The sequence below is a fragment of the Hyla sarda genome, chromosome 3 (assembly GCF_029499605.1).
Source record: "Hyla sarda isolate aHylSar1 chromosome 3, aHylSar1.hap1, whole genome shotgun sequence".
In the NCBI taxonomy this organism is placed as follows: Eukaryota; Metazoa; Chordata; class Amphibia; order Anura; family Hylidae; genus Hyla; species Hyla sarda.
In genome coordinates, this window is record NC_079191.1 from 415,653,714 (window position 1) to 415,667,959 (window position 14,246).

Here is a 14,246-nt window from a genome sequence, read left to right on the forward strand (position 1 = left end):
AGTCTAAAGGGGCGACACGCCTTCTTTACCGTGAGGACTGTGAATTTATGGAACGGTCTACCTCAGGAACTGGTCACAGCAGGAACAATTAACAGCTTTAAAACAGGATTAGATACATTCCTGGAACAAAATAACATTAATGCTTATGCAGAATTATAAAACTATATCCCTTTCCCTTATCCCCTTACACCCTTCCCTTCAATTCCCTGGTTGGACTTGATGGACGTATGTCTTTTTTCAACCATACTAACTATGTAACTATATATACTACTCCTTTTAACGGAGCTCCATTACTACAAGCTGCTGAGGCTGCCTGCATTATTAGAGCACCGATCGGACGGGAAGGAGGCAGATAGGGACCCTCTGCCCATCCTCTGAGCTGATCGGGACCCGGCAGCATTTTTGTCAGGGGGGGTCTCATTCTGATCCACTGAGCTATCCCCACTTGCTCCGCCACTATCAACTTTGAATGTGGCTAAAGGGTTAATGCCGGGCATCACCCGGATTCGTGATGTCCGGTATTAGCCACTATGAAGCGAGCTCAGCTCATGAGCTCGCTTCATAGACCCACCGCGCGGCTGCCTTGTATATTAACGGCGGCCAGTCGTAAAGTGGTTAAAGGGATACTCCGCTTTGGAACAAACTGTCCCGAACGCTGGAGTCGGCGCCGGGAGCTTGTGACATCATAGCCCCGCCCCCTCACTACGTCCTGCCCCCTCAATGCAAGTCTATGAGAGGGGGCGTGACAGTGTCACGCCCCCTCCCATAGACTTGCATTGAGGGGGCGGGGCATGACGTCATGAAGGGCGGGACTATGACGGCTCCAGCATTCGAAACAGTTTGTTCCAAACGCTGAGCAGCAGAGTACCCCTTTTAAGTCACGCACACTGCTCTAAAGAGAGATATTTTAGTATGTAGGGGTTGGGGGACCCCATCCTGGAGATAGGTGCAGCACACGGAGGACTGACCGCAGACACCACCGTCCTGCCACACTGTAAGGGTGGGTTCACACCACGATTTTCTATACAGTTTTTGGATACCCTTTTTTTAAATTTTTTTTTTATGTATGCAACCGTCCAGCAAACCGCGGCCGTAGACTTTCCATTCAAAACCGTATGCACCAAATTGTATACCGTTGTCTCCGTTTTTCACACCACACGTTTTTTTACTTTTTTTTTTTTTCTGGACAGAAAACCATAGCCTACCACGGTTTTTTTGTCCAGATGAAAAACCGTATTGACCTGTATACAGTTTTTTTTTTTTTAACATGGACGTCAATGGTAACCGTACAGACCTGTATGTGCGTACGGTTCCATCCGGTTTGCACCATACGGTTTTTGGCTTTGCTCAGTTTTTTTTTCTTGGAATTTCAATCAAACAAGTGAAACTTTATTCATAATGGAGTGAAAAGTTCACAATGTATACGTTTTTCTTTCTTAAAAAACTGATGCAACCGGACATCATTTTTCAAACCGTATACAGATAAAACTTTGTACACACGTTTTGATACAGTTTAGTCTGGTTTTGAGGAATCTGTTTTTTTTTAATCAAAAACCTGATAAGGGAACTATATTGCAAAAACCTGGTGTGAACCCAGCCTTACATTTATAGGAAATGTATTTTCACATCCCGATGTCTCATTATACGGATATAGGGGGATATTTATCAAAACCTGTGCAGAGGAGAACTTGCCCAGTTGCCCATAGCAACCAATCAGATCGCTTCTTTCATTTTTCACAGGCCTTCATAAAAATGAAAGCAGCAAGCTGATTGGTTGCTATGGGCAACTGGGCAAGTTTTCCTCTGCACAGGTTTTGATAAATCTCCCCCATAGAACAGACTCATTGTGAGGTTTGTATCTCACACGAACAATAAGAAAAAGAGGAATAAATGTTGTAATATACAAACCTTCTTCCGCTTTCTGTCATCTAGGCTGCAGGGAGCTACAATGTATCAGTCTCCAGCTCACAGAGCATTGTCCGAACCTGATACCATTGTATCCACCTATTAAATGAGAGCAGGACTAGAAACAATCGGGGAGATTTAATCAAAACCTGTGTAGAGGAAGAGCGGTGGAGTTGCCCATAACAACCAATCAGATCGCTTCTTTCATTTAAAAAAAAGGGCCTTTAAAAAATGAAAGCAGCGATCTGATTGGTTGCTATGGTCAACTCCACCGCTCTTCCTCTACACAGGATTTGATTAAATCTCCCCGATTGTTTCTAGTCCTGCTCTCATAAATTTTTGTTACCATGCAGCGTTGTACTAAAATAAAAAATGAATTAATTAAATTTTAGGCTGCATTCACACCAGGTTTTTACAATACAGTTCCCTCATCAGGTTTTTGATGAAAAACGTATACGGTTTGAAAAATTATGTCCGGTTGCATCCGTTTTTTAAGAAAAAAAGTATACGTTTTTTACTTTTCACTCCATTATGAATAAAGTTTCACTTGTTTGATTGAAATTCCAAGAAAAAAACCTGTGGAAAGTCAAAAACCGTATGGTGAAAACCGGATGGGACTGTACACACATACGGTTTTGTACGGTTCCCATTGACTCCCATGTAAATAAAAACTTATACGGTTTAAGGTTTTTCACCCGGGCCGAAAAACAGTAGGCTGCGGTTTTGGGTACGCGAAAAAAAACCAGACAAAACCTTACAATACGGAAACCGGATGTATCTTTTGGCATACGGTTTTCAATACGGTTCCGTGAGGTTTTCACATTGAAAATGTATACGGGAACTGTATTGCAAAAACGTGGTGTGAATGCAGCCTTACCCCCAAATTCTGCACTCAATTTGCTATAATGAGGATGTAAACGCAAATGGGGAAGATTTATCAAAACCTGTGTAGAGGAAGAGTGGTGGAGTTGCCCATAGCAACCAATCAGATCGCTTCTTTCATAAAAAAAAAAAAAAAAAAAAAAAAGCCTTTAAAATTGAAAGAAGTGATCTGATTGGTTGCTATGGGCAACCGGTCAACTTTTCCTCTGCCCAGGTCTTGAAAGATCTCCCCCAGAATTTTAGAAGTTTTTGCAAATTTTTTTGAAAAGGAAAAAGTTACATTTTGCATGAACATAATTATTCACACCCTTTGCTATGTCACTTGAAATTTAGCTCTGGCGCCTTCAGTTTCTGTTGATTTCTGCCCCCCTGTGGTAAATTCGTCTGATTGGACACGATTTGGAGAGACACGGCCCTGTCTATTCAAGATCTCACAGCTGATAATGTATATCAGAGCAAAAATCAAGCCATGAGGGGGAAAAAACTGCCTGTAGAGCTATGAGACAGGATCTTATGGAGCAAAAATCAAGCCATGAGGGGGAAAGAACTGCCTGTAGAGCTATGAGACAGGATCTTATGGAGCAAAAATCAAGCCATGAGGGGGAAAGAACTTCCTGTAGAGTTATCAGACAGGATCTTATGAAGACACAGATCTGGAGAAGGGGACAAATACCTTTCTGCTGCACTGAAAGTTCCCAAGAGCTCAGTGGCCTCCATAATTCTTACATGGAAGAAGAAGAAGGAACAACTAGGACTCTTCCCCACCAAACTAAGTAATTGGGGGGGGAAGGGACCTGGTAAGAGAAGTGACCAAGAACCCAATGGTGCAGAATGATAGGGGGATAGGGGGGAAAGACTTTCCAAATGCATTGTATCATAGTCCAGGCTGTTCAGCTTACAGAGCATTGTCTTCACCAGTGTTTTGCAACAGCTGGAGGCACACTGGTTGGGAAACCCCGAATTGTATATCAGCATGTCCTATTCTACACTCCATACTGATAGTAGGTGATGGATGCAGCTTATCTCCTCCACCTACCTGCACAGATCACAGAGCATGCCCATAACACTCTTCCATTGTCAGTGAGTCCTTTTCTGCAATTACAGTCTAAGGCTGGGTCCACACTACGTTTTGTCCCATACGGGAGCGCATACGGCAGGGGGGAGCTAAAAGCTCGTGCTCCCGTATGTGACCGTATGCGCTCCCGTATGCCATTCACTTCAATGAGCCGACCGGAGTGAAACGTTCGGTCCGGTCGGCTCATTTTTGCGCCGTATGCGCTTTTACAACCGGACCTAAAACTGTGGTCAACCACGGTTTTAGGTCCGGTTGTAAAAGCGCATACGGCGCAAAAATGAGCCGACCGGACCGAACGTTTCACTCCGGTCGGCTCATTGAAGTGAATGGCATACGGGAGCGCATACGGTCACATACGGGAGCGCGAGGTTTTAGCTCCCTCCTGCCGTATGCGCTCCCGTATGGGACAAAACGTAGTGTGAACCCAGCCTAATAATTGATGAAAGATATAGTAGAGTATCAATGTGTTTCTCGACCTGTGGCTCTTTAGTGGTTGCAAAACTACAACCCCCATCATGCGCTGACAGCCAAAGGCTGTCAGGGCATGATGGGAGTTGTAGTTTTGCACCTCTTGTATAGAAGCCATTGCAATGTAAACCTTGGCCCCTGGATTTGGGCCGGTCAGGGGTATCTGGGAGGTCTCAGAAGAAGCCCAATCCTTCGCACGCAGCTCATCCAGCGACTCTCCCCGGTGTTTGTTTAATGTGTTCTGTTCCCACACGTTCTGAAAACACGAGGTCAGAGTGATGGGATCCCACCGGGGAGACCCCTGGGAACCTGTCCTGTTGTTTTCTGTCCTCTCCCATTGCAGTAAATAAACACCATCCCTTCTTATCTGCACATTCACGTCCAGTCCAGCCGGCTGACTATGACCAGCCATGGGGGGCGATTATATCTGCAATGTTTGATTTGCTTATCCAGCGGTGGCATTTATTTCCTGCACCGTCCCATGTGTCCCTGTTTACTGCCTAGTTCACACTATGGTTATTTCCAGGAGTTTATCTGATGCAGAAATACAAAACTGCAATAAAACTTTGCTGCCAATGAGGGTTTGCTGTAATGATTTAGTTCAGTGCTATTGCAAAACTACAACTCCCATCATGCCTTGAGCTATAATATTGCTCTATAGCGGAGTTTCCTAACCAGGGGCTCTCCGGCTGTTACAAAACTACAACTCCCATCATGCCTTTAGCTATAATATTGCTCTATAGTGGAATTTCCTAACCAGGGGCTCTCCGGCTGTAAAAAACTACAACTCTCATCATGCCTTTAGCTATAATATTGCTCCATGGCAGTGTTTTCCAACTAGGGGCTCTTCAGCTGGTGTATAACTACAACTCCCATCATGCATTGAGCTATAATACTGCTCTTTAGGAGAGTTACCCAACCAGGGGCTCTCCAGCTGTTACAAAAATACAACTTTTATCATGCTTTGTGCTTATAATATTGCTCTGTAGCTGTGTATCCCAACCAGTGGTCCTCCAGCTGTTGCAAAACTATAACCTCCATGGGTTCTTTGTTTTCTCACCTTTGAGAAACTCCAGCATGCTCGGAGTGTAAAAATAAACTGGAGAGTAATAATATAACAGGTTATGGTCACTAGAACGACGTTTCCCAACCAGGGTGCCTCCAGCTGTTGCAAAACTACAACTCCCAGCATGCTGGGAGTTGTAGTTTTGCAACAGCTGGAGGCACCCTGGTTGGGTAGCACTGATCTAGTGACCATAACCTGTTATATTATTACTCCAGTTATATTTTTACACTCCACGCTTGCTGGGAGTTGTAGTTATGCCACACCTGGAGGCACCCTGGTTCGGGGAACACTGCACTAGATTTTGGAGTAGGGTCGGTGATGCAGAGATGTGGGGTCAGGAAGTAACTTTTTCCCGACCTAGCAAAATTAAACTCCCATCAGCCACTGGCAGTCTGTGCATGATAGGAAATGTAGTTTTGCAACAGCTGCAGAACCTCTGGTTAGTAAACACTGCCATAGAACCCCATTATAATGTCATGGCCTGATGGGGGTTGACGTTTGTGCAACAGCTAAAAAGCCACTGGTTGGAAAACTCTGCTATAGAGCAATATTGTGGCTTAACCCCTTCATGACCCAGCCCATTTTCACCTTCATGACCTGGGCATTTTTTGAAAATCTGACCACTGTCACTTTAAACATTAATAACTTTGGAATGCTTTTACTTATCATTCTGATTCCGAGATTGTTTTTTCGTGACATATTCTACTTTATTTTATCGGTAAAATTTCACTGATATTTGTATCCTTTCTTGGTAAAAAATCTAAAAATTTCATGAAAATTTTGAAAATTTAGCATTTTTCTAACTTTGAAAGTCTCTGCTTGAAAGGAAAATGGATATTCCAAATAAATTACATATTGATTCACATATACAATATGTCTACTTTGTGTTTGCATTAAAAAATTGACAAGTTTTTTACTTTTGGAAGACATCAGAGGGCTTCAAAGTTCCGCAGCAATTTTCAAATTTTTCTCAAGATTTTCAAAATCGTAATTTTTCAGGGCCCAGTTCAGGTTGGAAGTGGATTTTAAGGATCTTCATATTAGAAATACCCCATAAATGACCCCATTATAAAAACTGCACCCCCCAAAGTATTCAAAATGACATTCAGTAAGTGTTTTAACCCTTTAGGTGTTTCACAGGAATAGCAGCAAAGTGAAGGAGAAAATTCTAAATCTTCATTTTTTACACTCGCATTTTCTTGTAGACCCAATTTTTTAATTTTTACAAGGGGTAAAAGGAGAGAAATCACCCTAAAATTTGTAACCCAATTTCTCTCGAGTAAGGAAATACCTCATATGCGTATGTAAAATGTTCGGTGGGCGCAGTAGAGGGCTCAGAAGGGAAGGAGCGACAATGGGATTTTGGAGAGTGAGTTTTTCTGAAAGGGTTTTTGGGGGGCATGTCCCATTTAGGAAGCCCCTATGGTGCCAGAACAGTGGACCCCCCCACATGTGACCCCATTTTGGAAACTATACCCCTCATGGAATGTAATAAGGGGTGCAGTGAGTATTTACACCCCACTGGCGTTTGACAGATATTTGAAACGGTGGACTGTGCAAATCAAAAATTTTATTTTTCATTTTCACAGACCACTGTTCCAAAAATCTGTCATACACCAGTGGGGTGTAAATGCTCACTGCACCCCTTATTACATTCCGTGAGGGGTGTAGTTTCCAAAATGGGGTCACATATGGATATTTATTGTTTTGCGTTTGTCAGAACTGCTGTAACAATCAGCCACCCCTGTGCAAATCGCCTCAAATGTACATGGGGCACTCTCCCTTCTGGGCCTTGTTGTGCGCCCTCAGAGCACTTTGCACCCACATATGGGGTATCTCCGTACTCAGGAGAAATTGCGTTACAAATTTAGAGGGTCTTTTTTCCCTTTTACCTCTTGTGAAAATGAAAAGTATAGGGCAACACCAGCATGTCAGTGTAAAAAATTTATTTTTTTACACTAACATGCTGGTGTAGACCCCAACTTCACCTTTTCATAAGGGGTTAAAGAAGAAAAAGCCCCCCAAAATTTGTAAGGCAATTTCTCCCGAGTACGGCGATACCCCATATGTGTCCCAAAACTGTTGCCCTGAAATACGACAGGGCTCCAAAGTGAGAGAGCGCCATGCGCATTTGAGGCCTGAATTAGGGATTTGCATAGGGGTGGACATAGGGGTATTCTACGCCAGTGATTCCCAAACAGGGTGCCTCCAGCTGTTGCAAAACTCCCAGCATGCCTGGACAGTCAATGGCTGTCCGGCAATACTGGGAGTTATTATTTTGCAACAGCTGGAGGCTCCGTTTTGGAAACAGTAGCGTACCAGACGTTTTTCATTTTTTGGGGGGAGGGGGGCTGTGTAGGGGTATGTGTATATGTAGTGTTTTTTTTTACTTTTTATTTTAGGTTAGTGTCAGTGTAGTGTAGTGTTTTTAGGGTACAGTCACATGGGCAGAGGTTCACAGCAAGTTTGCCGCTGGAAGTTTGAGCTGCAGCGCAAAATTTGCGCCATCTCAAACTTCCAGCACTCACTGTAAACCTCCGCCCATGTGAGTGTACCCTGTACATTCACATTGGGGAGAGGGGGCAAACATCCAGCTGTTGCAAACTCCGAGCATGCCCTTTGGCTGTCCGTGCATGCTGGGAGTTGTAGTTTTGCAACAGCTGGAGGAACACTGGTTTGGAAACACTAAGTTAAGTAATAAACTTTCAAGTGTTTTGCACCCAAACTTAGTGTTTCCAAACCAGTGTGCCTCCAGCTGTTGCAAAACTACAACTCCCAGCATGCATGGTCTGTCAGTGCATGCTGGGAGTTATAGTTTTGCAACAATTGCAACAGCTGGAGGCACTGAGGTAGGAAACGGACAATGTTTCCCAACTAGTGTGCCTCCAGATGTTGCCGAACTACAACTTCCAGCATGCTTGGGCAGTCTGGGCATGCTGGGAGTTGTAGTTTTGCAACATCTGGAGGTCCACAGTTTGGAGACCACTGTATAATGGTCTCCAATCTGTGCTCTTCCAGATGTTAGAGAACTACAACTCCCAGCATGCCTGGACAGACTGAGCATGCTGAGATTTGTAGTTTTGCAACATCTGGAAGAGCACAGATTGGAGACCATTATACAGTGGTCTCCAAACTGTGGACCTCCAGATGTTGCAAAACTACAACTCCCAGCATGCCCAGAAAGCCAAAGGCTGTCTGGGCATGCTGGGAGTTGCAGTTTTGAAACTCTCAGAGGCAGCAGTGAGATCGCTTTACGGCGATCTCACTGCTGCCAATGAAGATGCCGCACTGCTGCCGGAAACTCACCTCCGGGACGCAGCGCCGCCGGGACCGCCTGGAGGACGTCGGGACCGCACGGAGGACGCCGGGACCGCTCGGGACACGGCTCCGACGGGTAAGTGACGCCGGGGGACGGGTCAGGGACACTTAGCAGAGCGGTGTGTGTCCCGATCCCCGTGATCGGGACTCACACACCGCGCTGCTAAGTATTTTCATAGCGAAACGCTGCTATCAGCTAGTCAGATTTGACCAGCTGATAGCAGCGATCGCTGGGGGGGGTGGGGAACGAAACCCCCCGTGGTCGCACGGTAAGATGGCTGGCTATCAGTGATAGCCACCATCTTTCCGGGCGCTGCGGGATGCCGCGAGTAGCGGCAGTAATGTTCATGACGTACCTGTATGTCATGGGTCGGGAACACCTTGCCACCCATGACGTACAGGTATGTCATAGGTCGGGAAGGGGTTAAAGGGGTACTCCGGTGGAAAACTTTATTTTTTTTTTTTTAAATCAACTGGGAACAGAAAGTTAAACAGATTTGTAAATGACTTCTATTAAAAAATATTTACCCTTCCAGTACTTTTTAGCAGCTGTATGCTACAGAGGAAATTCTTTTCTTTTTGAATTTCTTTTTTGTTTTGTCCACAGTGCTCTCTGCTGACACCTCTGTCCATATCAGGAACTTTCCAGAGCAGCACAGGTTTGCTATGGGGATTTTCTCCTGCTCTGGACAGTTCCAGATACGGGCATCAGGTGTCAGCAGAGAGCACTGTGGATAAGACAAAAAAGAAATTCAAAAAGAAAAGAATTTCCTCTGGAGCATACAGCTGCTAATAAGTACTGGAAGGGTAAATATTTTTTAATAGAAGTCATTTACAAATCTGTTTAACTTTCTGGCACCAGTTGATTTTAAAAAAATGTTTTCCACCGGAGTACCCCTTTTAAGGTATCATGGAAGTTGCAGTTTTGCCACAACTGGAGGCACATTGGTTGGGAAACACTGTCCTAAGAGTATGTTCACATGGTCTGAATAAGCACAGTTTTGACGTGCCATCTTGCTGCATCTGAAGTCAATGGAAGCTTTAGGGCTGGCACTACCTGCGCTGCCCATGGCTCGTTGACAGCCACATGGGGCTTCTTGGTGCCAGTGTGAACTCACCCTTATGGGGGGGGGGGGGGCAGTCCTATACTTATACTATATTTTTATATATTGTGACATATCCTCATACTTAAATACTGAGACATAGTGCAATATTGTGGACATCTCCATAGGAGGTCCCTACTGATTAAAGGGGTATTTCAGGAAAAAACTTTTTTTTTTATTTATTTATTATTTTATATCAATTGGCTCCAGAAAGTTAAACAGATTTGTAAATTACTTCCTATTAAAAAATCTTAATCCTTCCAATAACCATCAGCTGCTGAAGTTGAGTTGTTCTTTTCTGTCTGGCAACAGTGCTCTCTGCTGACATCTCTGCTTGTCTCGGGAACTGCACAGAGTAGTAGAGGTTTGCTATGGGGATTTGCTTCTACTCTGGACAGTTCCCGAGACACGTGTCATCAGAGAGCACTTAGACAGCAAAGAACAACTCAACTTCAGCAGCTCATAAGTACTGAAAGGATTAAAGGGGTATTCCAGGAAAAACTTTTATATATATATATATATATATATATATATATATATATATATATATATATATATATATATATATAAATAAATCTCAACTGGCTCCAGAAAGTTAAACAGATTTGTAAATTACTTCTATTAAAAAATCTTAATCCTTTCTGTACTTATGAGCTTCTGAAGTTGAGTTGTTCTTTTCTATCTAAGTGCTCTCTGATGACACGTGTCTTGGGAACCGCCCAGTTTAGAAGTAAATGCCCATAGCAAACCTCTTCTACTCTATGCAGTTCCCGAGACAAGCAGAGATGTCAACAGAGAGCACTGTTTCCAGACAGAAATAAACAACTCAACTTCAGCAGCTGATAATTATTGGAAGGATTAAGATTTTTTAATAGAAGTAATTTGCAAATCTGTACTCAAGTAGAAAACAGACATGGTGCACATCTACAATCTTGCACAATGATCCAATTGCTTCTCGGCATAATTTCAAAAACTAACAGGTTGTTAGTATACGTTTTGATCAAAAAGTACAAGCCCACTCGCCACGTCAAGGCCACCTATTCAGAGTGGGTCCCTAACGTCCCTAGCATAAAATGGCATAGCACCGGGCGGCGACCACCACCGGCGCGACACCAGTGCCCACAGGGGGAACGACCCACTGGCAGAGCGGCCCCAATGCCACTCAAACCAGTCCATGGGCCGCACCTCCCCGCAGACACAGCGCCACGGCAGCAACGGACGCCGCACAGCACCACACCAGTGTGAACAAGGTGTAATAGCTCACTTACCATGTGCTCCCAGTCAGACTGGGAGGCTGCTAGGAAAGAAATGGCCCTTGTGTAGCTAACTACTACTTATATAGGGTTGGGCTGAGCGGGTGGGGAAGAGTGCAGACAACCTGTTAAAAAAAATAAAATAAAAAGAGGGGATAGAAAACACAATGTGTACTCAAGTAGAAGACAGACATGGTGCACATCTACAATCTTGCACAATGATCCAATTGCTTCTCAGCATAATTTCAAAAACTAACAGGTTGTTAGTTTATACGTTTTGATCAAAAAGTACAAGCCCACTCGCCACGTCAAGGCCACCTATTTAGAGTGGGTCCCTAACGTCCCTAGCACAATTTTTTTTGTTTGAACATGTGCTGCACTGTTCCCCACCCCCTCAGCCCAACCCTATATAAGTAGTAGTTAGCTACACAAGGGCCATTTCTTTCCTAGCAGCCTCCCAGTCTGACTGGGAGAGCATGGTAAGTGAGCCACTACACCTTGTTCACACTGGTGTGGTGCTGTGCGGCGTCCGTTGCTGCCGTGGCGCCATTTCTGGGGGGGGGTGCGGCATTGGGGCCGCTCTGCCAGTGGGTCGTTACCCCCCCCCCCCCCCCCCCCCGTGGGCATTGGTGTCGCGGCGGTGGTGGTCGCCCAGTGCTACACCATTTTATGCTAGGGACGTTAGGGACCCACTCTGGATAGGTGGCCTTGACGTGGCGAGTGGGCTTGTACTTTTTGATCAAAAATGTATAATAACAACCTGTTAGTTTTTGATATTATGCTGAGAAGCAATCAGATCATTATACAAGATTGTAGATGTGCGACCATGTCTGTTTCTTCTACCTGAATTCAATTTGCAAATCTGTTTAACTTTCTGGAGCCGGTTGATATAAGAAAAAAAAGTTTTTTCCTGGAATACCCCTTTAATCCTTTTCAGTACTTATGAGCTTCTGATGTTAAGGTTGTTCTTTTCTGTCTAAGTGCTCTCTGATGACACACGTCTCGGGAACCGTCCAGTTTAGAAGAGGTTTGCTACGGGGATTTGCTTCTAAACTGGGCGTTTCCCGAGACAGGTGTCATCAGAGAGCACTTGGACAGAAAAGAACAACCTTAACTTCAGAAGCTCATAAGTACTGAAAGGATTAAGATTTTTTGATAGAAGTAATTTATAAATCTGTTTAACTTTCTCGAGCCAGTTGATATATATAAAAAAAAGTTTTTTCCTGGAATACCCCTTTAAGATTTTTTAAATAGAAGTCATTTACAAATCTGTTTAACTTTCTGGAGTTTTTTCCTGGATAACCCCTTTAACTGGCGGGTCATGCCTGTTTCCAATTCTATGTATTTTATATGTCTTGTGTATTTATGTTATTTTATGGGATTTGTGTGGGGGGGGGGGGGTCACGGACTTTTTTATTTTTTGGTCATTTATTATTTCTATTTGTTTCCAATAAAGATTTTCATTTCAAATTCAATGAATTTTTTTTATTTTTTTTGCATAAGTGAGGTCTGACTTGTAGGATTATACTCTTCTGTGTATAGTGCATACACTCCTGCAGTCCAATGTCTCTATTCATATCCCAACCTGCTCTAGAAGAAAAAAAAAATAGGTGGATTCAGAATGGCCCCTGAGGACCACCCTGCTATTTTAGTGTTTATTGGCCCCGCCTATGTCTCTTCTAGGTTATTGGCCCCGCCTATGTCTCTTCTAGGTTATTGGCCCCGCCTATGTCTCTTCTAGGTTATTGGCCCCGCCTATGTCTCTTCTAGGTTATTGGCCCCGCCTATGTCTCTTCTAGGTTATTGGCCCCGCCTATGTCTCTTCTAGGTTATTGGCCCCGCCTATGTCTCTTCTAAGTTATTGGCCCCGCCTATGTCTCTTCTAGGTTATTGGCCCTGCCTATGTCTCTTCTAGGTTATTGGCCCCGCCTATGTCTCTTCTAGGTTATTGGCCCCGCCTATGTCTCTTCTAGGTTATTGGCCCCGCCTATGTCTCTTCTAGGTTATTGGCCCTGCCTATGTCTCTTCTAGGTTATTGGCCCCGCCTATGTCTCTTCTAGGTTATTGGCCCCGCCTATGTCTCTTCTAGGTTATTGGCCCCGCCTATGTCTCTTCTAGGTTATTGGCCCCGCCTATGTCTCTTCTAGGTTGGATCCATTGTATGTGCCCAGATCTCCCGTGTAATGTTTTTGTATCATCTTCTCTGCTTTCTAATGAGACTTGTCTATTCCAGGGAGATTCGATGAGTGTGTGATAGAGGAGAGACGCCAGTGTGCCGAGGACCTGCTGCAGTTCTCAGCCAACATCCCCGCTCTGTACAACAGCTCCCAGCTGGAAGACTTTTTTAAGGTAAAAGAGGAAGATAGCATTTTTTACATCCATGCAAAGATCAGATTGGGCTGGGGGGGTCCGACAACTGGGACCCCCGTGATCTCCGGAATAGGACCCCGGCTCTCAGTGAGAGCGCGTGCTGTAGCACGCGCTCTCACTGAGAGCCGGGGTCCTATTCCGGAGATCACGGGGGTCCTAGTGGTTGCACTCTACCCCAGATCCCCCCCCCACCTGGATGGGTCAGAAAAGGTCATCAATATCAAATCGACATGGCCCAACTCTGCTTCCAAAAATGTAGTAGCATCTGTGCGTGGAATTAAAGGGGTATTCCAGGAAAAAAATTTTTTTTTTAATTTTTTATATCAACAGGCTCCAGAAAGTTAAACAGATTTGTGAATTACTTCTATTAAAATATCTTAATCCTTTCAATAAGTATCAGCTGCTGAAGTTGAGTTCTTGTTTTCTGTCTGGCAACAGTGCTGTCTGCTGACATCTCTGCTTGTCTAGGGAACCGCCCAGTTTAGAAGAGGTTTGCTATGGGGATTTGCATCTAAACTGGGCGTTTCCTGAGACAGGTGTCATCAGAGAGCACTTAGACAGAAAAGAACAACTCAACTTCAGAAGCTCATAAGTACTGAAAGGATTAAGATTTTTTAATATAAGTATTTTACAAATCTCTAGGAAACAAAAGAGGAAGAAATATGTGCAGCTCACAATTATATCACCAACCAAGGACAAATGGGTAATGCACCTATACCTATGGTGCCAATAATAAATATTAGAAAAAGAGACAAAAATACCCAGACCTCAAGGAAGGTAAACTATATGAATCAATTGAAGGAAAC

General features: G+C 44.1%; 1 protein-coding gene across 2 annotated transcripts in view; it reads left to right on the plus strand.

The window, feature by feature from the left end:
- Nucleotides 1–14,246, plus strand: part of RPS6KC1 (ribosomal protein S6 kinase C1) — a 179,658-nt gene that overhangs the window by 21,431 nt on the left and 143,981 nt on the right. For both annotated transcript variants that reach the window (XM_056568297.1, XM_056568296.1), the window contains exon 4: nt 13,304–13,419. In XM_056568297.1, the coding sequence (XP_056424272.1) occupies nt 13,304–13,419 (116 nt within the window). The remainder of the gene's footprint in view (nt 1–13,303; nt 13,420–14,246) is intronic.